The following is a 26792-nucleotide window of genomic DNA, read 5'->3' as shown; positions in this document are numbered from 1 at the left end:
TAAGAGATAATGTAAATCCAATTAATCCATTCCAGATGCCCAAAAGTATTAACAAAAAATACATTTTATAGAGAATAACTAGAGTTTTACATACAGAAAACAATGAGAAATAACTACAAAGAACTAATGAAATGGATAAATGAACATTTAACATTACTTTTACCTTTATTGAAGACTCTTGTTGGCATATGGAAGATGGCGAGGAGGGAAGAGGGAGGAGAGGTTATCTCTACCACCATTATTACCACCCTTCTACTACCATCACTACCATCCTCTACCATCACTACCACCATCATTACCACCCTTTACCACAATCACTACCACCCTCTACCTTTGTAAGGAAGATGGCAAGGAGGGGAGAGGGAGGAGAGGTTATCTCTACCACCATCACTACCACCCTCTACCACCATCATTACCACCCTCTACCATCATCACTACCACCCTCTATCACAATCACTACCACCCTCTACCTTTGTAGAGGGTGGTAGTGATATTTCTCCACAAAAATTTGCAATTCATTCCACTTTCATACTTTGCTACGAGTTCTTTCTTGAATTCTATCGTGTTTCTGGCTGGCACTCAGAACTTTCTTTGGCCCCATGGTGGCTTATTTAGCAGTCACACTCAATAAACAAGCACAAAAAACAATGGATTATTATGAAATGTTTTGGTTGAACACACAGGGCAATGCTCATTCAACGAAAAACAAAGCCAGACGTACTCAGAAAGTGTGGGATGCTTTGTGTGGGCGCGGGCTGGCGGACACATTCGGTACAGCGTACCACTGTCAACTCGATGGAAACCAAGGTGATGAACGAAAACTGGGACAAAATTTTGACAAAAAGAGTGGTCGAAAACCAAATTTGATGAAAACCAGGGCAAACGAAAACTGAGGTTCCACTGAACGTGGTTTAAACATGTGGAGTGAATGAGTACAGCAATGACTGAGTTATAAAGACTGCTTGCTGAAATGAGTAATGGATTATTAGTATGTTTGTATGAATGAGTAATGAGTTATAAAAATGCTTGCATAAATGAATAATGAGTAATGAAGAAAGATGGGACAAGTGAATAATGAGTTATGAACAACAGGTAATGCATTTTCCATCAATTTCCAAATACAGTGGACCCTCAACCAACGAAGGCATCGTCTAACGATAAAATCGACTAACGAAGTGTTTTTGCATAAAAATTTTGGCCCAACCAACGATGAAAAACTCGACTAACAAACATTCGTCCTGAACGCATCTGTCTGTTCTGAGTGCCTCAGTTCAGCTGAGTCGGTTCTCTGAACCATTCATCTACAGTGTGCCATTGTTTATAAGCCAGGGCAGACGGTTGCACACATACATTAGATAAATTTTGTATTATTCCATTGTTTTTAGAGCTTGTAACTGCTAAATAAGCCACCATGGGCCCAAAGAAAACTTCTAGTCATCCACTCCACTGAGTTTGTTCATTCCTCCAGTAAGAAAGAACCGATCCCATGTGGTCTGGTGTGATTCGATTCCTGCTCCAGGAAGATCTTATTCTGACTGTGAAGCCACCAGCACCCATTAGTGACTTTGTCATGAGTCAAGAATTACTGTATCGAACAGCCAAGTTGGGTACTCCAAGCAGAAGAGTCAACCCTGTGAAAAAAAGGGTGAGAAATACTATCGAAATACTATCGTACCACGGTCAGCTGCTGCTGTATCACCGTCAGCTGCTGCTGCACCACCGTCAGCTGCTGCTGTACCATGGTCAGCTGCTGCTGCCTCTGTACCACCATCAGCTGTACTACTCGAAGATGTGGAGAGACTGTTGTTGGTGTGGCTTAACAAGCAACAATTACCGAGAAACAATTAACCCCAGAGGGTTAGCCACCCAGGATAACCCAAGAAAGTCAGTGAGTCATCAAGGGCTGTCTAACTTATTTCCATTGGGGTCCATAATCTTGTCCCCAGGATGCGACCCACACCAGTCAACTAACACCCAGGTGAACAGGAAAAAATGCCTGGAACTAGTGCTCATATTGGTGAATTTAAGGCCAGCAAAGGTTTGTTTGAGAGATATAAGAATCATAGTGGCATACACAGTGTGATAAGGCATGGTGAAAGCATGGTGAAGCTGAAAAATTCATCCTCCAACAAGTGTTCAATTGTGACGAAACAGGCCTGTTCTGGAAGAAAACGGCAAACAGGACCTACATTACTCAGGAGGAAAAGGCACTCCCAGGACACAAGCCTACAAAAGACAGGCTAACTCTCATGTTTTGTTGTAATGATAGTGGGGATTGCAAAGTGAAGTCTTTACTCATGTTTCACTGAAAATCCCAGTGTTTGAGAAAAACAGTGTCTCATCACTCATCAATACCCTTCAATAAAGGTAAGTGTAATTTATTCTTCATGTAGTATTTATTGTGCATGTATCCTTGTTTTTCTATGTAGGAAAATGTATATTTCATGTGAATTTTTTTTTTTCATACTTTTGGGTGTCTGGAATGGATTAATTGAATTTCAATTATTTCTTATGGGGAAAATTAATTCGACTAATGATAAATTCGATTAACGACAAGCTCTCTGGAATGGATTAATATCGTTGGTTGAGGGTCCACTGTACAGTACAGTGAACCCCCGGGTAACAACGTCATCGGCTAACGAAAAAATCAGGTAGCAATGTGAGGGGAAAAGTGGTTTGTAAGTGGAGTTAGGGTTGTTCAGGCAACCAGGAACCATTAGCGAGTTACGTCGTGCACCCCCCCCCTCTAGCGAGCTGGGGCAAAACTCTAGTCCCTGGTGTCTTGATATGCTTCAATTTCTATTCCTGGTAGTATTAACCTTACCTGGCGTGGGTTGAAGTTTGGAGAGTCACCTCACCTCCACTCTTCTCCTGATCAGGTAAGGTGATCTACCAGGAGTATTACTGTTCATTGTTTTCTTTTGTTTGCTGGTTACCAGTAATGATTTTGGCATTTACCACTCTTTTTCATTCTTAAAGATTATATTCGCCTAACTGTTGGTAACCAGTGTATTTTTTCTAATTACCAGCTCTGCTTCTGGTGTGGTCATCCAGGGTAGACGCCAGATAAGGAAGCAAGATACTTGTTAATTGGACTAATTAACATTGCCCGACTACTAATGGCCCTTATTTATCCTACTGGTGGTGCTCCAACCAAGTGGTAGAGGAGATTCCAAAACATCGGACTGTTACCATCCGCCCAGGATTACCTACATCGTCTTAAACATCAGAGATGCATCCAGGGCCTTACCTACTCCTGCCCAAATACAGCACCAGAACCAAAAGCCACTTTTATTATATTTAAATTTTAAGTAAAATCCTCAAAAGACAATATTCTTATTATTCCTAGAGTCGTTCTTTATTTATTTATTTATTTTCCCATTAGTTTTTTGCTCAGATGGAAGGCATTCCACTGACAATGGCGACCTTGCCAAGATCTAACTCTTGAAGCAACATCGTCCTGATGGTTCAACTGGTTGTGAGTATAACATTTAAGATAGAAAAGGGTGAGTTAGTATCGTTAAGGTGTCAAGTCATTACTGGTAGTCTGGTTGACTTACCATTGTTTGGTTCTAGGGTTCGGTTTAGAAGTTTGCCTATTTGTTGGACCTGGGGAACTTTAATAATAACCCCTCCTGTGTGAACCGTGCGTATTTAGCTTAGTGAAGGCTATTGAGCCCACAAGTGTATTCTTCCAGGGAGAAAAAACTTAGTTCATTTTCTTCTTTGGGAAGTTTAAAGTGTGCGGACTGTGTCCCTCTCTTGCAACAGACGTTCCTGTTAGTTTGTTAGTTAAGACAGGTCAAGTTTGGTGTGTAATATTTCTTTTTACAAGATGGATTCCTTAGATTTCTGGTTGAAAGCTGGAAAGGAAATGGGATTTACTGGACAGAACCTTGATAGTTATATTACGGCTAAAATGGCTATTGAAAAGAAAGAGGAACAGGAAAGACTAGCTCGAGAGGAGAAAAAGGAACAAGAAAGACTAGCTCTCGAAGAGAAAAGACTAGTTCGAGAGGAGGAAAAGGAACAGGAAAGACTAGCTCGAGAAGAAAAAAGACTAGCTCGAGAAGATAAAAAGGAACATGAAAGACTAGCTCGGGAAGAGAAACAAGAACAGGAAAGGATAACTAGAGAAGACAGAGTTCAGGCGAGAGAGGTAGCCTTCAAAATGAAGGGAATTGAAGAACAGGCTAAGAAGAGGGAGTTAGAACAGTCAAGGTTGGAATTAGAAGCCAAGAAGATAGAACTATCTAAGCAGAAAATAGATGAAGGGGTACTAGAATACCCTTCCCAAGAATCAAATATTAGGATGCCACAGATACCACCTTTCACAGAACAAGATGACATCTCGGCATATATTGCCAGATTCGAGAGCACTGCCACTCTCTGTGACTGGCCATCAGATTCTTGGGCTACTAGGCTTGGCTTACTGGTGTCAGGTTCAGCATTAAATGTCTATTCCACCCTACCCTCTGATGTTATTGCTAATTATAGCCTGCTGAAGAAAGCTATACTTCAGGCTTTCAAGAAAACAGCTCATCATTACAGGTCAGAGTTTAGGCACATTAAAATAACTCCAAATCAAAATTATATGCAGTTCTTAACAACACTTTTCAGATTATTTGATTCGTGGACTCATAGTGCTGAAGTTGACCAAGATTTCGACTCTTTACGAGACCTGATGGTAAGATACCAATTCCTTTCTTCTGTAAACTCTGATTTACGAATATTCATAAAAGAACGCAACATTCATACAGCTTCGGAAATGGCACAAGCTGCAGACATATATGCGTGTGCACATAATAACTACCCTAAAGAACGTAGTAGATATAAGTCTGTTGTGCCTAAACAATCTGAGGGATCCAAAACCTTCGTATCGAAGAATTCCACAGTAAAGTGTTTCAACTGTAACGAACTGGGCCATAGACGCCCCGACTGTCCTAAGAGAAAAGGTGAGAATATTGGTAAGTGTTTCACCGAATCTAATATTAACGCACCTTTTAGTGAAGGTACAGTCAATGGCATGAATGTTTCAACAATTCTTAGAGACAATGGATGTTCCTGTATTGTTATCTCGAGTAAGCTTTTCCCTAACCTAGATTCATCACGTTGTAAGACCACAAAATTAACTATTTAGGAAGAAGTGATTCTTTTCCAACAATCAGATGTTTCCTAAGGTGCAAATGGTTCTCAGGATGGGTAGATGCAGTAGTTGCCCCAATAATCTCATGTTCTGTTTTGGTTGGGAACATAGAAGGGGCTACTTTCCCATCTGAAAGAGACTGGAATTTAGAAGAGTTTCCAAGAAAGGGTTGGAGCCTAATACTTCTGTTTCTTCACAGATAGCTCCAGAAGTGATTCAGTTCGGTAACTTAAATCAGAGTGCCGATAGTTATGAAACTCCAGGAACACCCTTAGTAGTAAGTCAGTCACCAAAACCGGAAAACGCAGAAACCAGTAAAAAACAAAGTGTGACAAAATCTTTTCAGCAACAGAACACAATTAACATCCTTACCAGAGCTCAGTCTAAGGTAAAACCTATCAACCCATTAGTTCTTTCCAAAGGAAAACCTACTGAGCTGTCTCATATAGATTTAGAGGGTCTTCAAAAGACTTGTCCTTCCTTAGAGGAAACCCGTTAGTTAGCTTTAAATGGCAACGTGATACAAAAAAAGAAATTTTCTTGTAAGTTTCAGTTCAAACATGATCTTCTGTACAAGACTATAGTGTCTGCAGATAAACCCAATGACATAGGTCGAAGTCTGTTAGTCATTCCGAGAGATTGCCGGGAAACTATTTTAAAAATTTCTCATGACCTACCAGTCTCTGGCCATTTTTCACACAGGAAAACCTACAAGATCAAAGACCTATATTTCTGGCCTAGTATGTCCTCTGACATCTGTAAGTACTGTAGATCATGTCACGTATGTCAACTTTCCTCACAAAAGGGTAGAACTAAGAGAGTTCCTATGGTAAAGATGCCAATTTTCTCAGTCCTTTTTGCAAGAGTTGCAGTGGATATAGTTGGCCCTTTCACTCCTCACTCATCATGAGGTCATAAATATATTTTAACTATGATTGACTATGCATCCAGCTTCCCAGAGGCAGTACCCTTAAAATCCATTATGTCCATAGAAGTCACAGAAGCCTTATTATCTATTTTTTCATGTGTAGGTATACCTCGTGAAATTCTGTCGGATCAAGGGGCACAATTCACTTCAGAATGAATGGAACAGGTTTATCAACTTGTGGGTGTTAAACCTCTTTTCACTACACCTTACCATCCAATGTATAACGGAAGAGTGGAACGACAACATGCCATCCTGAAGTTAATATTAAAGAAACTATGTATTCTTAAACCAACTGACTGGCATAGATTTCTACCATGTGCTCTTTTCTCAATGTGCGAGATTCCGAGTGATTCCTTTGGTTATTCCCCTTTTGAATTGCTTTATGGGAGACAAGCTCGTGGACCACTATTTATCTTGAATGAACTATGGTCCAAAGATATTAAACCTGAAGTTCAAAACAGCTATCAGTTTCTTTTAGATCTGAGGGAAAGATTGGAAGAAACTGCCGATTTGGTTGTTAAAAACCTAAAGATGTCTATGGAAACCTACAAGACCTATTTTGACCATAAAAGCTCCAAGCGTAAGTTTAATATTGGTGATGAAGTTTTAGTTCTTCTACCTGACAAATCCAACAAATTGTTAATTACCTGGCGCAGACCGTATAAAGTGGTGAAGGTCTGTAATAAGGTAGATTATCTCTTAGATGTCAAGGGTAAGGAAAGAATGTATCATGTCAATATTTTGAAACGGTACCACCATAGAGAAGTTAATCTTTGTTTAAACTCCTTTGATGAAGATACATCTTACAGCGTAGTTACAAGTGGTGATTCATACGAATGTAAAGTTTGTATTATAGATGACGAGTCTCTTACAGAATCGAAGGAACTAGTACTGGATATCTTAGCGGATGATCCTTCACCGAATAACTCAGATGTCAACATCAACAGCGAACTATCAAATAAACAAAAGTCTCAAGTAAGTGCCTTAGTAAATACCTTTTCAGACGTATTCAGAGAGATCCCAGGACTTACCACCACTGTTGTACACAAGATTGAATTGTCAGCTCAAGAACCAGTAAGGCGGAAAATCTACCCTATTCCCGTTCACTTACGGAAAACACTTGATAATGAAGTTGACAAACTATTTAACTTAAATATCATAGAACCTTCTAAATCAGCTTTCTGTTCACCAGTTGTTATGGTAAAGAAACCAGACAATTCTTACAGACTGGCACAAGATTTTCGTTATTTAAATACTATCACTAAATGGGATGCAGAACCCATGCCAGTAATCGATCATGACTTGTATAAATTCCATGACTGTAAATTCTTCTCGGAGTTAGACATCTCACAAGCGTACCGTCAAGTGCCATTATACCCAGACTCAAAACCATACACTACTTTCCCTACTCATAGAGGACTAATGCAATATTGCACAATGCCTTTCGGCTTGGTTACTGCGTGTGCCACATATATTAGGCTTATGAGAATAGTCCTTTCTGATCTCAAGAATGTCTCAGCATATTTTGATAATATTTATATTATGACACATGTCTGGGAAGACCATTTAACTACACTGTCGCTGGTTTTGAAAAGACTAAGAACTCACGGCCTTACAGTCAAGCCACAGAAGTGCTTTCTTGGCTATCCTAAGGTACAATACCTCGGGTTTATTATCTCTGACAACAATTTATCACCCCTTCCTAATAAGACCAAAGCCATTTTAGAAAGTACATTCCCTACTACAAAAAAGTTGTTAAGAAGTTTCCTTGGATCCGTAAATTTCTAGAGAAGTTTTGTGCCAAATTTAAGTGGTTTGACTTCAGTCCTCACAGACTATTTAAAAAAGTGTGTCAAGGAACCTCTTAGTTGTTCTGAAGAAGCCATCCAAAGCTTTGAACAAATTAAAAGGTTATTTTCCAACCCCCGTCCTAAAATTACCAGATATTAATAAAATTTTTTGTCTCCAAACAGATGCCTCCCATTCTGGACTCGGGGCTGTACTGCTTCAGTATTATGAAGAGACTCCTTTCCCAGTATCTTTCGCCAGTAAGAAGCTTCTGCCAAGAGAAGAAAGATACTCCACTGTGGAGAAAGAATGTTACGCATTAGTATGGGGTATAAGCAGATTCAAATACTACCTATACGGAAAACCCTTTGTGCTTGAAACAGATCACAAGCCACTGATGTACTTGGAGAACTTTTAAGGTTCAAATAGCAGACTCTTGAGATGGGCTTTGACTATTCAGCCCTATAAGTTTAAAGTTGTATATATATCTGGCTCTGAAAACCACTTTTCAGACTGGCTGAGCCGAGGTTGTACATAGTTCTTTTCCCTCTGTTAATTAACTTATTGACTCCGTCCATAAGTTTTGGAAAGGGGGTATTGTGAGGGAAAAAGTGGGTTGTAAGTGGAGTTAGGGTTGTTCAGGCAACCAGGAACCATTAGCGAGTTACGTTGTGCACTCCTCCCCCTCTAGCGGGCTGGGGCAAAACTCTAGTTCCTGGTGTCTGATATGCTACAATTTCTATTCCTGGTAGTATTAACCTTACCTGGCGTGGGTTGAAGTTTGGAGAGTCACCTCACCTCCACTCTTCTCCTGATCAGGTAAGGTGATCTACCGGGAGTATTACTGTTCGTTGTTTTCTTTTGTTTGCTGGTTACCAGTAATGATTTTGGCATTTACCACTCTTTTTCATTCTTAAAGGTTATATTTGCCTAACTGTTGGTAACCAGTGTACTTGTTAATTGGACTAATTAACATTGCCAGACTACTATTGGCCCTTATTTATCCTAATGGTGGTGCTCCAACCAAGTGGCAGAGGAGATTCCAAAACATCGGACTGTTACCATCCGCCCAGGATTACCTACATCGTCTTAAACATCAGAGATGCATCCAGGGCCTTACCTACTCCTGCCCAAATACAGCACCAGAACCAAAGGCCACTTTTATTATATTTAAATTTTAAGTAAAATCCTCAAAAGACAATATTCTTAATATTCCTAGAGTCATTCTTTATTTATCTGTAGGTAGTAGGCTGGTAGACAGCAACCACCCAGGGAAGTACTACCGTCCTGCCAGATGACTGTGAAACAGAAACCTGTAACTGTTTTGCATGATGGTAGGATTGCTGGTTTCTTTTTCTGTCTCATAAACACGCTAGATAACAGGGATATCTTGCTACTCCTACCCCTTTGAGGGTCAACAGGCCCTCTCCGAAACTCGTTCTCAGGGTCGGCCAAATTTCAAAAAAAAAAAAAATTATTTTTTCTTATGAAAAAATAGAGTTTTTTTTTCTAAACATTATAGGATAAACAAAAAAAATTTACCATCAATACTTACGGAGATATGGATGCATGAAGTTTGCAGAAAATGAGCCGCGTATGGCAACAGCAGCGACTGCCGCTCACCCGGTAAACTTTAGTTTACTTGTATTTGAAGGTTTGTTGTTTTTTTCACTATTTTATTTTTTCACATAACTTATGTGGCCTATGAGACCAAAGTAAGGTGCAATGTACATACATACACTCGTTGTATACAACACAATAAGCACACAAACATAATTATCAATATATTGTTTACAAAACTTGTTTACAAAAACAAACAATACAAAACTTTGTTTATTATTATTGTTCTATAATATATATACCAATATACAGTCACTAAACATATTCCTATTAGTTCTGCAGCTTGTGGAACTCTGAAACATGGTGTCATACACAATGGTGTTTTATCTTTCTCCCTCATTCTATCTCTTTCAATCTGTCTCTCTCTTTCTATCTGTCTGTCTATCTCTGTCTCACAGGTACACATAAATACAAGTATACATAGTATAAATTACCTAGGATAACCCAAGAAATCCAGACAAAGTGCTATACTCTGCTTGAAGATGTGAGTAAAAGTGATGACACAGTCTTGTGGCTCTCTGAGACAGAGAGCTAGACGGATAGACAGATAGACAGGGAGCTTGACAGACAGACAAATAGACAGACAGAAATGTTAGTGTACCAGTACCAGTGTACTAGTGTTCCACCCTCCTCCTCCTCTTCTTCCTCTTCCTCCTCTTCCCCCTACTCTTCCTCCTCTTCCCCCTACTCTTCCTCATACTCTTCCTCTTCCTCCTACTCTTCCTCTTCCTCTTCCTCCTCTTCTTCCTGTTCCTCCTACTCTTCCTCTTCCTCCTACTCTTCCTCCTCCTCCTCTTCTTCCTCTTCCTCCTCTTCCCCCTAATCTTCCTCCTACTATTCCTCTTCCTCCTCCTCTTCCTCTTATTCCTCTTCCTCCTACTCTTCCTCTTCCTCCTCTTCCTCTTCTTCCTCTTCCCCCTACTCTTCCTCCTTCTCCTTCTCCTCCTCCATAGTGTAAATTACCAGGAGTCGGCAGCTGTCAAAATGACATATTGTCTCATTACTCACTCCCCCCTCCCGCCTGTCAAAACAATGGGGTCGGATGCTGCTTCCCTTCCTCCATTCTATCTAATTATCTTTCTCCCTCATTCTATCTGTCTTTTTATCTCTGTCTCACAGGTACACATAAATACAAGTATACATTGTATAAATTACCTAGGATAACCCAAGAAACCCAGACAAAGTGCTATACTCTGCTTGAAGATGTGAGTAAAAGTGATGACACAGTCTTGTGGCTCTCTGAGACAGAGAGCTAGACGGATAGACAGGGAGCTTGACAGACAGGCAAATAGACAGACAGAAATGTTAGTATACCAGCAAAAACAAAGGGAGGGAGATGTTTATCTCATCTTTTGGCATCAGCTCTACCCTCATTTACCCTCATCAAACGTCAGCACTTATCAGATGTTATCTCCCCTTATCTTGTTACTGTCATGGGTGAACATTTATTATTACCTATTATTATTATTATGTATTATTATTATGTATTATTATTATTATTATGTATTATTATTATGTATTATTGTTATCATTACGTATTCTTCTTCTTCCTCCTCCTCTTCTTCTTCCTCCTCCTCTTCTTCCTCCTCCTCCTCCTCCTCTTCTTCCTCCTCCTCCTCCTCCTCTGCCTCCTCCTCCTCTTGCCTCCTCCTCCTCTTGCCTCCTCCTCCTCTTGCCTCCTCCTCCTCTTGCCTCCTCCTCCTCTGCCTCCTCCTCCTCTGCCTCCTCCTCCTCCTCCATTCTTGGAACAAGTTTGAAGAGCTTGTAGTTCATAATCACTATCACTATCATCACCAATGCTCACATCTGAGTCTGGGATTTTGGAAAATAGGAGTTTCCTCTTTGATTCTGGTACAACTGAACGTGAACAAGATGGCCCAGCACCAGAGGTGGAAGGCTGTGGGTTGTCTGGGTTTTCCTCACTATTACCCATATTATGGTCATTAGTTTCGGTCAAAACCTCACCAGAACCTTGAAACTCATCTTCACTGTCACTTCCATCTGTATTAGAACTGTCACTGGGGAACAAAAGTGTCCCAATTCGCCGAGGAGTGAGGAACTTCTTACCACAGGGCACGGTGGAAATTGTGTACTATGATGGCATTCCCACAATGCACCACTGGGTCCCAGATTTTTTTCCTACTGCGCACACCCACCACACAGACCCATTCTCTCACATCTAGGCTTATCAGCCTTTTCCTGTGAGATTTGAGGCCGCTAGAATTTATGCGTACTAGTACGACAAAAACCCCTACGCGTAAGACGTACTAGTACGACCAAAACCCTCAAAGGGCTACTTACACCTTGGTCACACTTTACAGACACGCACATGCATATATATATATACATACATCTAGGTTTTTCTCCTTTTTCTAAATAGCTCTTGTTCTTCTTTATTTCTTCTATTGTCCATGGGAAAGTGGAAAAGAATCTTTCCTCCGTAAGCCATGCGTGTCGTATGAGGCGACTAAAATGCCGGGAGCAATGGGCTAGTAACCCTTTCTCCTGTAGACATTTACTAAGAAAGAGAAGAAGAAAAACTTTATAAAACTGGGATGCTTGAATGTGCGTGGATGTAGTGTGGATGACAAGAAACAGATGATTGCTGATGTTATGAATGAAAAGAAGTTGGATGTCCTGGCCCTAAGCGAAACAAAGCTGAAAAGGGGATAGGGGAGTTTCGGTGGGGGGAAATAAATGGGATTAAATCTGGAGTATCTGAGAGAGTTAGAGCAAAGGAAGGGGTAGCAGTAATGTTGAAGGATCAGTTATGGAAGGAGAAAAGAGAATATGAATGTGTAAATTCAAGAATTATGTGGATTAAAGTAAAGGTTGGATGCAAAAAGTGGGTCATAATAAGCGTGTATGCACCTGGAGAAGAGAGGAATGCAGAGGAGAGAGAGAGATTTTGGGAGATGTGAAGTGAATGTATAGGAGCCTTTGAACCAAGTGAGAGAGTAATTGTGGTAGGGGACCTGAATGCTAAAGTAGGAGAAACTTTTAGAGAGGGTGTGGTAGGTAAGTTTGGGGTGCCAGGCATAAAAGATAATGGGAGCCCTTTGATTGAACTTTGTATAGAAAGGGGTTTAGTTATAGGTAATACATATTTTAAGAAAAAGAGGATAAATAAGTATACAAGATATGATGTAGGGCAAAATGAAAGTAGTGTGTTGGATTATGTATTGGTAGATAAAAGACTGTTGAGTAGACTTCAGGATGTACATGTTTATAGAGGGGCCACAGATAAATCAGATCACTTTCTCGTTGTAGCTACACTGAGAGTAAAAGGTAGATGGGATACAAGGAGAATAGAAGCATCAGGGAAGAGAGAGGTGAAGGTTTATAAACTAAAAGAGGAGGCAGTTAGGGTAAGATATAAACAGCTATTGGAGGATAGACGGGCTAATGAGAGCATAGGCAATGGGGTCGAAGAGGTATGGGGTAGGTTTAAAAATGTAGTGTTAGAGTGTTCAGCAGAAGTTTGTGGTTACAGGAAAGTGGGTGCGGGAGGGAAGAGGAGCGATTGGTGGAATGATGATGTAAAGAGAGTAGTAAGGGAGAAAAAGTTAGCATATGAGAAGTTTTTACAAAGTAGAAGTGATGCAAGGAGGGAAGAGTATATGGAGAAAAAGAGAGAGGTTAAGAGAGTGGTGAAGCAATGTAAAAAGAGAGCAAATGAGAGAGTGGGTGAGATGTTATCAACAAATTTTGATGAAAATAAGAAAAAGTTTTGAAGTGAGATTAACAAGTTAAGGAAGCCAAGAGAACAAATGGATTTGTCAGTTAAAAATAGGAGAGGAGAGTTATTAAATGGAGACTTAGAGGTATTGGGTAGATGGAGGGAATATTTTGAGGAATTGTTAAATGTTGATGAAGATAGGGAAGCTGTGATTTGGTGTATAGGGCAAGGAGGAATAACATCTTGTAGGAGTGAGGAAGAGCCAGTTGTGAGTGTGGGGGAAGTTCGTGAGGCAGTAGGTAAAATGAAAGGGGGTAAGGCAGCCGGAATTGATGGGATAAAGATAGAAATGTTAAAAGCAGGTGGGGATATAGTTTTGGAGTGGTTGGTGCAATTATTTAATAAATGTATGGAAGAGGGTAAGGTACCTAGGGATTGGCAGAGAGCATGCATAGTTCCTTTGTATAAAGGCAAAGGGGACAAAAGAGAGTGTAAAAATTATAGGGGGATAAGTCTGTTGAGATAGGGTGACAGGTTGGATAGGGGGGCAATATGGCAGATGTTGCAGGTGTATGGTGTAGGAGGTAGGTTACTGAAAGCAGTGAAGAGTTTTTACGAGGATAGTGAGGCTCAAGTTAGAGTATGTAGGAAAGAGGGAAATTATTTTCCAGTAAAAGTAGGCCTTCGACAAGAATGTGTGATGTCACCGTGGTTGTTTAACCCTTTCAGGGTCCGTCCCATAGATCTATGGCTTCACGTTGAGTGTCCAAACCGTAGATCTACGCCAAAATTCTAGCACCGTCAAATTTAGCGCGAAAGCGCTCATAGGCCTACATGTGAGAGAACGGGTCTGCGTGGTGGGTGTGCGCCATAAACAAAAAATCTAGGTGCCCGCATAGCATTGTGGGAACGCCGGCTCAGTTACCCTTGTTCACCATGCCTTGTCGCAAGTCAGCTCTCACTCCCCGGAAAATTGGGACTCTCCTCTTCCTATCTGATAGTTCTGACACTGATGGAAGTGGAAATGAAGACGAATTCTATGGCTTTGATCAGTTAGTGACCGAAAAGAATGACCAGGATATCGATAATAGTGCAGAAAACCCTGATGATCCTCAACCTTCTACCTCTGGTGTGGGCACTCGTGACTCACAGTCGTTGTTCCTAAACGCAAGAGAAAACTAATATTTTCGCGTGGCCAGGCCTCTGACTTCAGTAATGATGATGATAGTGACGTGGATTGTGATTTTATTGCGCTCGACGATCATTCGAGTAGTGATAGTGAGGAATCATATTCACCAGTGAAGCGTCGGTATGTTCGCCGCAGCATGCACTCGGGTAGTGTACCCTATGCTGTGCCCAGGGGACGGAGTACATCCCGGAGTACATCCCGTGGCCCTACACCAGTTTTAGGTAGTGATAGTGAGGATGATGTGGCTACACTTGGCATGGATAGACCACAGGCATCAGTGGATGGTGTTAGTGGTGATGGCAGTGGCACCGCCATGCGTGACTCACCAGCCCATTGTGGGACCCACGCTGCTGACTCATCAGTTCAAGGACAAAGCGGAACGTCAGCCACCAGCCCACCACAACTACAACCACCCGCACAACCAGCCTATGATGTCCAGTATCCACCAGCAAACCGTATGTGGGATTGGCAGCAAAATCCCAATTTTGTTCCCAAGCCTCACCACTCTGATGACTCTCAAAGTGGAATTCTACCTACTTGTCCCCTTGGAACCACGGCCGATGAACTGGAATTCTTTGAATTATTCTTTGACCAGCCATTGATGGAAACTATTGTCAGGGAAAGTAATAAGTATTTTGAGTACACCATGGCAAATACGATCATATCACCACAGTCAAGACTACACAGGTGGAAAGAGACGACTGTTGCAGAAATGTATTTGCTTTTTGCAACAATAATGCTTATGCCTCATGTCTATAAGCATAATATAAAAGCATACTGGTCCACAGATCGGCTAATTTCTACCCCGGTCGTCAGTGAAATCATACCAGTGAACAGGTTTATCTTACTCTTACGTATGTTGCACTTCTCTGACAAAACCAGGCCTGACAGAAGTGACAGGTTATACAAGATTAAATATGTTTTCATGTATCTCAAACAAAAGTTCAGCATATACTTATATCTATTCAAGAATCTTGTAATTGACGAGTCTTTGATTTTGTTCAAAGGTAGACTGTCATTCAAGCAGTATATACCGAGCAAGAGGAAACGCTTTGGTATAAAACTGGTTGTACTCTGTGATTGTGACAGTGGCCTGGTGTTGGATATTGTTGTATACACGGGAAGTAAAACATTGAAAGATACCAAGATGTTATTGGGTATCTCAGGTGACGTAGTGAGAAACATGATGGCACCTTATCTTGGTAAGAGGCATACATTATATACCGATAACTGGTACACAAGCCCATTACTCAGTGATTTCATGCGAGTGAACAAGACAGATGTGTGTGGCACAGTGCATTCTAATCGTAAACATATGCCCAGGCTCAACGCAGGTGCTCGTGGTGATGACGTGCAGGTGTTTACTGCCAATGACATCATGGCATTACGGTGGCATGACAAACGAGATGTCACATTGTTGACAACCATTCACCGTAATGAAATGCAAGACAGTGGCAAAGTTGATCGAGTGACTAATGAACGTATTCGAAAACCAGTGACAGTGATTGATTATACTCAAAACATGCGCTTGGTTGACAAATGTGACATGCAGATTGGTTTTGTTGACTGTGTTCGTAAGAGTTACAAGTGGTACATGAAACTTTTCTTCCATCTCATGGACATTTCAATGCTCAATGCATATAATATGTACCAAATAAAGACTGGCAACAGACCACCGTATGGTGAATTTTGTTTGTCTGTTGTCAGACAACTCATAATGAAGTATCAGGTAAGAACACCTGCTATACAACAAGGTCCTCGAATTACTCAGGATATACCCAAGCGTTTGAGGAGGGAAGGTGATCATTTCATAATACAGCTTCCTTCAACTCAGAAGAAATTTGCTCAGAAGAGATGCATCGTCTGTGCACAAACAAAACGATGGCAACAAAGACGCAAAGACACTCGGTTTATGTGTGAGGAATGTAAGGTGCCTCTGTGCATGGTGCCTTGTTTCAAGGAGTTCCACAAGCTCCAGCAGTTCTAAAACCATGTCCAGTGATTGTAAATATGTAAATATATGATAGAACATTAGTATTATACAATATTTGTGCATGTTTATTGTAATAAACAACAGTGGTAACCAATAATATGATAATAACTTTAGTGCAGTTATTGGGTTCAATACAGTGAGTTTATATATATACATTATATACAGTATTGGTCTCTCAGGCCTCAAATGTTAGTAGGAATAGAAAAAAATTGGAAAAGAAAAGAAAAAGCTATAAAAACTGCTAAATAATGTAATGCACGTATGTGGAATTCGTCGATGTTGCCGCCACCACATCATTTTTGACAAACTTCTTGGCACTGTATCTCGGTAAGTACTGATCAGAATTTTTTTTTTTGTCTTATTACTTTCACAAAAATTTATTATTTTTATTTTTTTATTATCACACCGGCCGATTCCCACCAAGGCAGGGTGGCCCGAAAAAGAAAAACTTTCACCATCATTCACTCCATCACTGTCTTGCCAGAAGGGTGCTTTACACTACAGTTTTTAAACTGCAACATTAACACCCCTCCCTGAATCCCTTCATAAATGTTACTTTGCTCACACTCCAACAGCACGTCAAGTATTAAAAACCATTTGTCTCCATTCACTCCTATCAAACACGCTCACGCATGCCTGCTGGAAGTCCAAGCCCCTCGCACACAAAACCTCCTTTACCCCCTCCCTCCAACCCTTCCTAGGCCGACCCCTACCCCGCCTTCCTTCCACTACAGACTGATACACTCGTGAAGTCATTCTGTTTCGCTCCATTCTCTCTACATGTCCGAACCACCTCAACAACCCTTCCTCAGCCCTCTGGACAACAGTTTTGGTAATCCCGCACCTCCTCCTAACTTCCAAACTACGAATTCTCTGCATTATATTCACACCACACATTGCCCTCAGACATGACATCTCCACTGCCTCCAGCCTTCTCCTCGCTGCAACATTCATCACCCACGCTTCACACCCATATAAGAGCGTTGGTAAAACTATACTCTCATACATTCCCCTCTTTGCCTCCAAGGACAAAGTTCTTTGTCTCCACAGACTCCTAAGTGCACCACTCACTCTTTTTCCCTCATCAATTCTATGATTCACCTCATCTTTCATAGACCCATCCGCTGACACGTCCACTCCCAAATATCTGAATACATTCACCTCCTCCATACTCTCTCCCTCCAATCTGATATTCAATCTTTCATCACCTAATCTTTTTGTTATCCTCATAACCTTACTCTTTCCTGTATTCACCTTTAATTTTCTTCTTTTGCACACCCTACCAAATTCATCCACCAATCTCTGCAACTTCTCTTCAGAATCTCCCAAAAGCACAGTGTCATCAGCAAAGAGCAGCTGTGACAACTCCCACTTTGTGTGTGATTCTTTATCTTTTAACTCCACGCCTCTTGCCAAGACCCTCGCATTTACTTCTCTTACAACCCCATCTATAAATATATTAAACAACCACGGTGACATCACACATCCTTGTCTAAGGCCTACTTTTACTGGGAAAAAATTTCCTTCTTTCCTACATACTCTAACTTGAGCCTCACTATCCTCGTAAAAACTCTTCACTGCTTTCAGTAACCTACCTCCTACACCATACACTTGCAACATCTGCCACATTGCCCCCCTATCCACCCTGTCATATGCCTTTTCCAAATCCATAAATGCCACAAAGACCTCTTTAGCCTTATCTAAATACTGTTCACTTATATGTTTCACTGTAAACACCTGGTCCACACACCCCCTACCTTTCCTAAAGCCTCCTTGTTCATCTGCTATCCTATTCTCCGTCTTACTCTTAATTCTTTCAATTATAACTCTACCATACACTTTACCAGGTACACTCAACAGACTTATCCCCCTATAATTTTTGCACTCTCTTTTATCCCCTTTGCCTTTATACAAAGGAACTATGCATGCTCTCTGCCAATCCCTAGGTACCTTACCCTCTTCCATACATTTATTAAATAATTGCACCAACCACTCCAAAAACTATATCCCCACCTGCTTTTAACATTTCTATCTTTATCCCATCAATCCCGGCTGCCTTACCCCCTTTCATTTTGCCTACTGCCTCACGAACTTCCCCTACACTCACAACTGGCTCTTCCTCACTCCTACAAGATGTTATTCCTCCTTGCCCTATACACGAAATCACAGCTTCCCTATCTTCATCAACATTTAACAATTCCTCAAAATATTCCTTCCATCTTCCCAATACCTCTAACTCTCCATTTAATAACTCTCCTCTCCTATTTTTAACTGACAAATCCATTTGTTCTCTAGGCTTTCTTAACTTGTTAATCTCACTCCAAAACTTTTTCTTATTTTCAACAAAATTTGTTGATAACATCTCACCCACTCTCTCATTTGCTCTCTTTTTACATTGCTTCACCACTCTCTTAACTTCTCTCTTTTTCTCCATATACTCTTCCCTCCTTGCATCACTTCTACTTTGTAAAAACTTCTCATATGCTAACTTTTTCTCCCTTACTACTCTCTTTACAAATTCCATATCGCTCTTCCCTCCTGCACCCACTTTCCTGTAACCACAAACTTCTGCTGAACACTCTAACACTACATTTTTAAACACAAAAATATGCTCTTTAATTCTGAAAGAAAAAATAATTTTTTTTTTTTTTTCAAAATTTCTTGGACACTGGAGCACCACTTCAGATTTTGGCCTTGGACCCTGAAGGGGTTAATATATTTATAGATGGGGTTGTAAGAGAAGTAAATGCGAGGGTCTTGGCAAGAGGCGTGGAGTTAAAAGATAAAGAATCACACATAAAGTGGGAGTTGTCACAGTTGCTCTTTGCTGATGACACTGTGCTCTTGGGAGATTCTGAAGAGAAGTTGCAGAGATTGGTGGATGAATTTGGTAGGGTGTGCAAAAGAAAAAAATTACAGGTGAATACAGGAAAGAGTAAGGTTATGAGAATAACAAAAAGATTAGGTGATGAAAGATTGGATATCAGATTGGAGGGAGAGAGTATGGAGGAGGTGAATGTATTCAGATATTTGGGAGTGGACGTGTCAGCGGATGGGTCTATGAAAGATGAGGTGAATCACAGAATTGACGAGGGGAAAAGGGTGAGTGGTGCACTTAGGAGTCTGTGGAGACAAAGAACTTTGTCCCTGGAGGCAAAGAGGGGAATGTATGAGAGTATAGTTTTACCAACGCTCTTATATGGGTGTGAAGCATGGGTGATGAATGTTGCAGCGAGGAGAAGGCTGGAGGCAGTGGAGATGTCATGGCTGAGGGCAATGTGTGGTGTGAATATAATGCAGAGAATTCGTAGTTTGGAAGTTAGGAGGAGATGCGGGATTACCAAAACTGTTGTCCAGAGGGCTGAGGAAGGGTTGTTGAGGTGGTTCGGACATGTAGAGAGAATGGAGCGAAACAGAATGACTTCAAGAGTGTATTAGTCTGTAGTGGAAGGAAGGCGGGGTAGGGGTCGGCCTAGGAAAGGTTGGAGGGAGGGGGTAAAGGAGGTTTTGTATGCGAGGGGCCTGGACTTCCAGCAGGCATGCGTGAGCGTGTTTGATAGGAGTGAATGGAGACATATGGTTTTTAATACTTGACGTGCTGTTGGAGTGTGAGCAAAGTAACATTTATGAAGGGATTCAGGGAAACCAGCAGGCCAGACTTGAGTCCTGGAGATGGTAAGTACAGTGCCTGCACTCTGAAGGAGGGGTGTAAACGTTGCAGTTTAAAAACTGTAGTGTAAAGCACCCTTCTGGCAAGACAGTGATGGAGTGAATGATGGTGAAAGTTTTTCTTTTTCGGGCCACTCTTCCTTGGTGGGAATCGGCCAGTGTGATAATAAAAAAAAAAATTTTCCATTAGTTTTTTGCTCAGATATAAGGCGTTCCACTGACAGCAACATGTTTTTGCATCAGAACATTAGCTGGACTAACGACAAAGAATTCAGTTAAGGACATTCATCTCGAATGTGTCCGCGTTCCCTGAGCGGGCCCAGCTACTCCATGTACAGCCAGTGTGCCATTGTTTACAAGCCAGGGAGGACGATTCCACGCATACATGCGATATATTTTGTATTATTCCATTGTTTTCAGTGCTTGTAACTATTAAATAAGCCACCATGTGCCCAAAGAAAGCTTCTAGTGCCAGCCCTGTGGTAAAGAGGGTGAGAAATATTATTGAACTGAAAAAAGAGATTATCACAAAATACGAAAGTGGAGTTCATGTCTCCGAGTTGGCCAGGTTGTATAGCAAACTCCATTCAACCATCGCTACTCTCTTGGCCAACAAAAAGGCAATCAAGGAAGCTGTTGTTGCAAAAGGTGCAAGTATGCTTACAAAACAGAGATCGCAAATACTCGAAGATGTGGAGAGACTGTTCTTGGTGTGGATCAACGAGAAACAATTATCAGGAGATAGTGTTTCTTAGTCAATAATATGTGAAAAGGCAAGGAAGTTGAATGATGATCTAATTAAAAAAATGCCTCCAAATAGTGCTGATTTTAGTGAATTTAAGGCTAGCAAAGGTTGGTTTGAGAGATTTAAGAATCGTAGTGGCATACACAGTGTGGTAAGGCATGGCGAGACTGCCAATTCTGACAAAAAAGTGGCTGAAAAATATGTGCAGGACTTTAAGGGGTACATAAGAGGCTGAACAGTTAAAACCCCAACAAGTGCTCAATTGTGACGAAACAGGCCTGTTTTGGAAGAAAATGCCAAACAGGACCTACATTACTCAGGAGGAAAAAACACTCCCAGGACACAAGCTTATGAAAGACAGGGTAACTCTCATGTTTTGTAGTAATTCTAGAGGTGATTGCAAGTGAAGCCTTTACTCGTGTATCACTCTGAAACTCCCAGAATGTTCAAGAAAAACAGTGTCGTCAAGCCTAAATTGTGTGTGATATGTAGGGCAAACAGTAAGGCATGGGTCACTAGGGACATTTTCTTTCATTGGTTCTATGATGTGTTTGGCCCCACTGTGAAAAAATACCTCTTGGAAAATAAATTTGAATTCAAGTGCCTCCTGGTAATGGACACTGCTCCTGCTCATCCTCCAGACTTGGAAAAGCGAATTGTGGGAGAGTTTAGGTTTATCAAAGTGAAGTTTTTAACTCTTAATACCACTCCTCTAGTCCAGCCCATGGACCAGCAGGTCATTTCAAATTTCAAAAAACTGTACACCAAAGCAGTGTTTCAAAAGTGCTTTGAAGTGACGTCAGACACTGAACTAACCCTAAGAGAGTTCTGGAAAGATCACTTCAGTATCCTCAGTTGTGTAAATCTTATAGGTAAGGCTTGGGAGGGAGTGCTTGCAGGACTTTGAATGCTGCTGGGAGAAAATAGTGGCCAGAAAGTATACAAGAGAGGGATTTTGAAGGGTTTGAGACTAACCCTGAGGAGCCTGTGCCAGTTGTGGAATCTACTGTGTCTTTGGGGAAGTCCATGAGGTTGGAGGTTAGTGGTGAGGGTGTGGAAGAGTTGGTGGAGGACAACGATGAAGAGATAACTACTACAGAGCAGCAAGAGCTTGAGGTGCAACAGCAACAGACCACAGCTCAGGAATTTCCTTCAGAGAAGGAAGAAGAGAGATGGAGGAAGTTGCCTTCATCAAAGATTAAGGATATTTGTACAATGTGGACAAAGGTGCAAGCATTTATGGATGAACATTACCCTGACACAGCTGCTGAAGGCGATATTGGGAACATGTACAATGACACTATTGTGTCCTATTTTAGGGAAATCTTAAAGAGACGCCAGAAACAGAGCTCTCTAGACAGATTTTTGGTGCGACAGGGGTCCAGTGACTCTCAAGCTGGTCCCAGTGGCATTAAAAAACAAAGAAGGGAGGTTACCTCAAGTCTTTATGGAAGAGGATTCCCCTTCCAAACAATTATAAACTCCTCCATTCTCTGCCCTCCTCCCATCTCATCACTCATCAATAAGTCCTCAATAAAGGTAAGTATCATTTCAGTAATGTTTATTCAGCATGTCTCATTGTTTTCTGTGTAGGGAAATGTATATTTCATGTAAAAAAAATTTTGTTTAATACTTTTGGGTGTCTGGAATGGATTAATTAGATTCGCATTATTTCTTATGGGGAAAATTAATTCGGCTAACGGCAAAATCGGTTAGACAAGCTCTCTGGAACGGATTAATGTCGTTACCCGAGGGTCCACTGTACATACAACAAAGACAAGCCTGTAATATTCTATTCAAACACTAAAATTATGTCTAATACAGTGCCTTCTAATAATTAATGAATATGGCATACCTGAAGAGTGTTGTCTCTGCAAAGAATGCTGAGAGGGCTGCTGATGCATAGACCCTGTTGCCTGATTTGGGCGGCCAGTAGGTGGCACTCCAATGTGAATTCCATGAATTGGAGGTAAAGATGCCACACTCACAATGGTGCCACTGGTAACTGTGTTCCCACCTGGAGATTCTGCGACTCGTATACTATTGCCAGATTCACCTTCGACCCCACTGCTGCTTGTCTGTTGGGACAGTATAAAAGTTATTTTTTCTAGCATACAATGTGAGAGTAGCACTTAAAATTTATTTTTTTTTTTTTTTTTTTATTTTTTTATTATCACACCGGCCGATTCCCACCAAGGCAGGGTGGCCCGAAAAAGAAAAACTTTCACCATCATTCACTCCATCACTGTCTTGCCAGAAGGGTGCTTTACACTACAGTTTTTAAACTGCAACATTAACACCCCTCCTTCAGAGTGCAGGCACTGTACTTCCCATCTCCAGGACTCAAGTCCGGCCTGCCGGTTTCCCTGAATCCCTTCATAAATGTTACTTTGCTCACACTCCAACAGCACGTCAAGTATTAAAAACCATTTGTCTCCATTCACTCCTATCAAACACGCTCACGCATGCCTGCTGGAAGTCCAAGCCCCTCGCACACAAAACCTCCTTTACCCCCTCCCTCCAACCCTTCCTAGGCCGACCCCTACCCCGCCTTCCTTCCACTACAGACTGATACACTCTTGAAGTCATTCTGTTTCGCTCCATTCTCTCTACATGTCCGAACCACCTCAACAACCCTTCCTCAGCCCTCTGGACAACAGTTTTGGTAATCCCGCACCTCCTCCTAACTTCCAAACTACGAATTCTCTGCATTATATTCACACCACACATTGCCCTCAGACATGACATCTCCACTGCCTCCAGCCTTCTCCTCGCTGCAACATTCATCACCCACGCTTCACACCCATATAAGAGCGTTGGTAAAACTATACTCTCATACATTCCCCTCTTTGCCTCTAAGGACAAAGTTCTTTGTCTCCACAGACTCCTAAGTGCACCACTCACTCTTTTTCCCTCATCAATTCTATGATTCACCTCATCTTTCATAGACCCATCCGCTGACACGTCCACTCCCAAATATCTGAATACGTTCACCTCCTCCATACTCTCTCCCTCCAATCTGATATTCAATCTTTCATCACCTAATCTTTTTGTTATCCTCATAACCTTACTCTTTCCTGTATTCACCTTTAATTTTCTTCTTTTGCACACCCTACCAAATTCATCCACCAATCTCTGCAACTTCTCTTCAGAATCTCCCAAGAGCACAGTGTCATCAGCAAAGAGCAGCTGTGACAACTCCCACTTTGTGTGTGATTCTTTATCTTTTAACTCCACGCCTCTTGCCAAGACCCTCGCATTTACTTCTCTTACAACCCCATCTATAAATATATTAAACAACCACGGCGACATCACACATCCTTGTCTAAGGCCTACTTTTACTGGGAAAAAATTTCCCTCTTTCCTACATACTCTAACTTGAGCCTCACTATCCTCGTAAAAACTCTTCACTGCTTTCAGTAACCTACCTCCTACACCATACACTTGCAACATCTGCCACATTGCCCCCCTATCCACCCTGTCATACGCCTTTTCCAAATCCATAAATGCCACAAAGACCTCTTTAGCCTTATCTAAATACTGTTCACTTATATGTTTCACTGTAAACACCTGGTCCACACACCCCCTACCTTTCCTAAAGCCTCCTTGTTCATCTGCTATCCTATTCTCCGTCTTACTCTTAATTCTTTCAATTATAACTCTACCATACACTTTACCAGGTACACTCAACAGACTTATCCCCCTATAATTTTTGCACTCTCTTTTATCCCCCTTGCCTTTATACAAAGGAACTATGCATGCTCTCTGCCAATCCCTAGGTACCTTACCCTCTTCCATACATTTATTAAATAATTGCACCAACCACTCCAAAACTATATCCCCACCTGCTTTTAACATTTCTATCTTTATCCCATCAATCCCATCAATTGTAAGACTTACTGAAATATAACATATATACTGAACCATGCAATTACATAAGCAGAGCTAATCTCATAGAGTCATCTTTAGTATTCAATTTATCCCACAGCAACCATGCCTGGTTGATTGGGCACTTGGCAGAGATATTGGTTCGGTTTCCTCTTGAAGATTTCCACATTGATTCTAACAATATTTTTTATATCTGCTGGTAGTAGGTTGAAGCAATTTGGGTCACAAATGTTAACAGTGTTCTCTAACTGTGCCTATGGCACCTGTGTGTTGTGCACAGGTGCCATAGGCACGTACATCACATACGTCACATACATCAGACACTGCAACATCATGGAATCTTGATACAAAGAACTCTTCAATACTTGTCCAACCTTTGGACGAAGACTTACTTCGACTAGTGGATGGTACCACTATGACCCCCGCCCCCTCCTCCTTCGTCTTACCTGACTACAGTATATAAGCCACTTCTATGGCACTATGCTGAACTTTCTACAAGATTGATGGACTGAACACATCAACTCCAGGCTGAGAAACTGATTACCTCAAACTCCTCTTCTCTTTACACCATTCTACTTTGTACTGGACTGATGGAGCTACTGTGTGGCAAAACATTTCTTCAATAAAGATTCCCATATGTTGCCTAAGTGTCTCAATCTTCAACTTGTCGGTTTTAAACCATTTATCACAGAAAGGGGTTTGGTTATAGGTAATACATATTTTAAGAAAGAGAGGATAAATAAGTATACCAGATATGATACAGGGCATTATATAATGACAGCAGTTTGTTGGACTAAGTATTGGTAGATAAAGGAGGAGGCAATTAGGGTAATATATAAACAACTATTGGAGGATTGATGGACTAGTGAGAGTAAAAAGAAACAAGTCTGGAACTGTAATTTCGGCACGCTGGCTGGCCCGCGGCTGGCTGGCCAGCTGACTGGCTGATTGGCTATCTCTATCTCTGTCTGTCTGTCTGTATCTATCTCTGTCTCTATATCTGTTTCTATCTCACAGGAACATATACATAAATACAATTGTACATAGTGTACATTACCTAGGATAACTCAAAAAATCCAGACAAAGTGATATTCTGGAACTGTAATTTCAGCAGGCTGGCTCGCTGATTGGCTGTCTCTATCTCCATCTATCTGTCTGAATCCATCTCTGTCTCTATATCTGTCTCTATCTCACAGGAACACATATGTAAATACAATTATGCATAGTGTAAATTACCTAGGATAACCCAAAAAATCGAGACAAAGTGCTATACTGTGCTTGTAGATAGTGATCGTGTGTAATACCAGATGGTTCATGAGCAAATCTTTGAGACAGATAGATAGACAGACTTTTTGAGATAGACAGACAGATAGACAGGCAGACAGACAGACATGTTTATGTGTAAGAGTGAAAACAAATCAAGCAAAGGCTCATCAAATGTCACCACTGTCGTTAGCGGAGAGATAAGACGACGCAGTGGAGTGAAGAAATAAGATAAGACAAGTGACACACTCTTACATCAAGCTTCAAGGGTATAATAATAATCATCATCATCATCATCATAATCATCACAAATCATCATCATAATCATCTTCTTCTTCTATCAAAAGCAATGCTGGGACCTATAAATACTATGTATATATTTCTAGACAATAGTATGTGACTAACGTAGGTAAAAATGTTCACCTGTCACTGTGTTTGTGACTATTTGAGCACTATTTCAGTACCTAATATTAGTGTCAGAATAAAGATTAACTATGAAATCAAAAGAACTACTACAAATTGTCATTATCAGAACATAAAAATTATACAAATAAAAAAAAATGAGATAAAAAGGAATATCGGCGAGACCGCTAACTTCACGAGAGTATAATTCCGTAAGTTTTCCATCAAATTTCATACTTTTGGTGTCATTATGATTGGGAAAAGATTCTCTATCTTTTCATATGGAAAAATAATTTTTTTTTTTGAAATTTGGCCAACCCTGAGAACAAGTCTCTGAGAGGACCTGTCAACCCCCAAAGGGTTAATGGTGCAGTAAACCCACCATCCTGTTTCAGTCTCCTACACATGGGTTATTTGTATATATAAACTCTCTATTTAATGGACTAATTAGGGGATTGTTGGCATATCCATTAACCCTTTCA

The 26792-nt window shown here is 41.0% G+C and overlaps 1 protein-coding gene across 1 annotated transcript in view; it reads right to left on the bottom strand.

The window, feature by feature from the left end:
* Window positions 1-26792, bottom strand: part of Dora (zinc finger SWIM domain-containing dorado) — a 506090-nt gene that overhangs the window by 289586 nt on the left and 189712 nt on the right. Inside the window, exon 13 of the mRNA XM_070097330.1 lies at window positions 22613-22835. Coding sequence (XP_069953431.1) covers window positions 22613-22835 — 223 coding nt within the window. The remainder of the gene's footprint in view (window positions 1-22612; window positions 22836-26792) is intronic.

The sequence above is a fragment of the Cherax quadricarinatus genome, chromosome 57 (genome assembly GCF_038502225.1).
Source record: "Cherax quadricarinatus isolate ZL_2023a chromosome 57, ASM3850222v1, whole genome shotgun sequence".
NCBI classification, from domain to species: Eukaryota; Metazoa; Arthropoda; class Malacostraca; order Decapoda; family Parastacidae; genus Cherax; species Cherax quadricarinatus.
The sequence above is the reverse complement of the archived record's forward strand: the minus strand, read 5'-3'. Positions and strand labels throughout refer to the sequence as shown.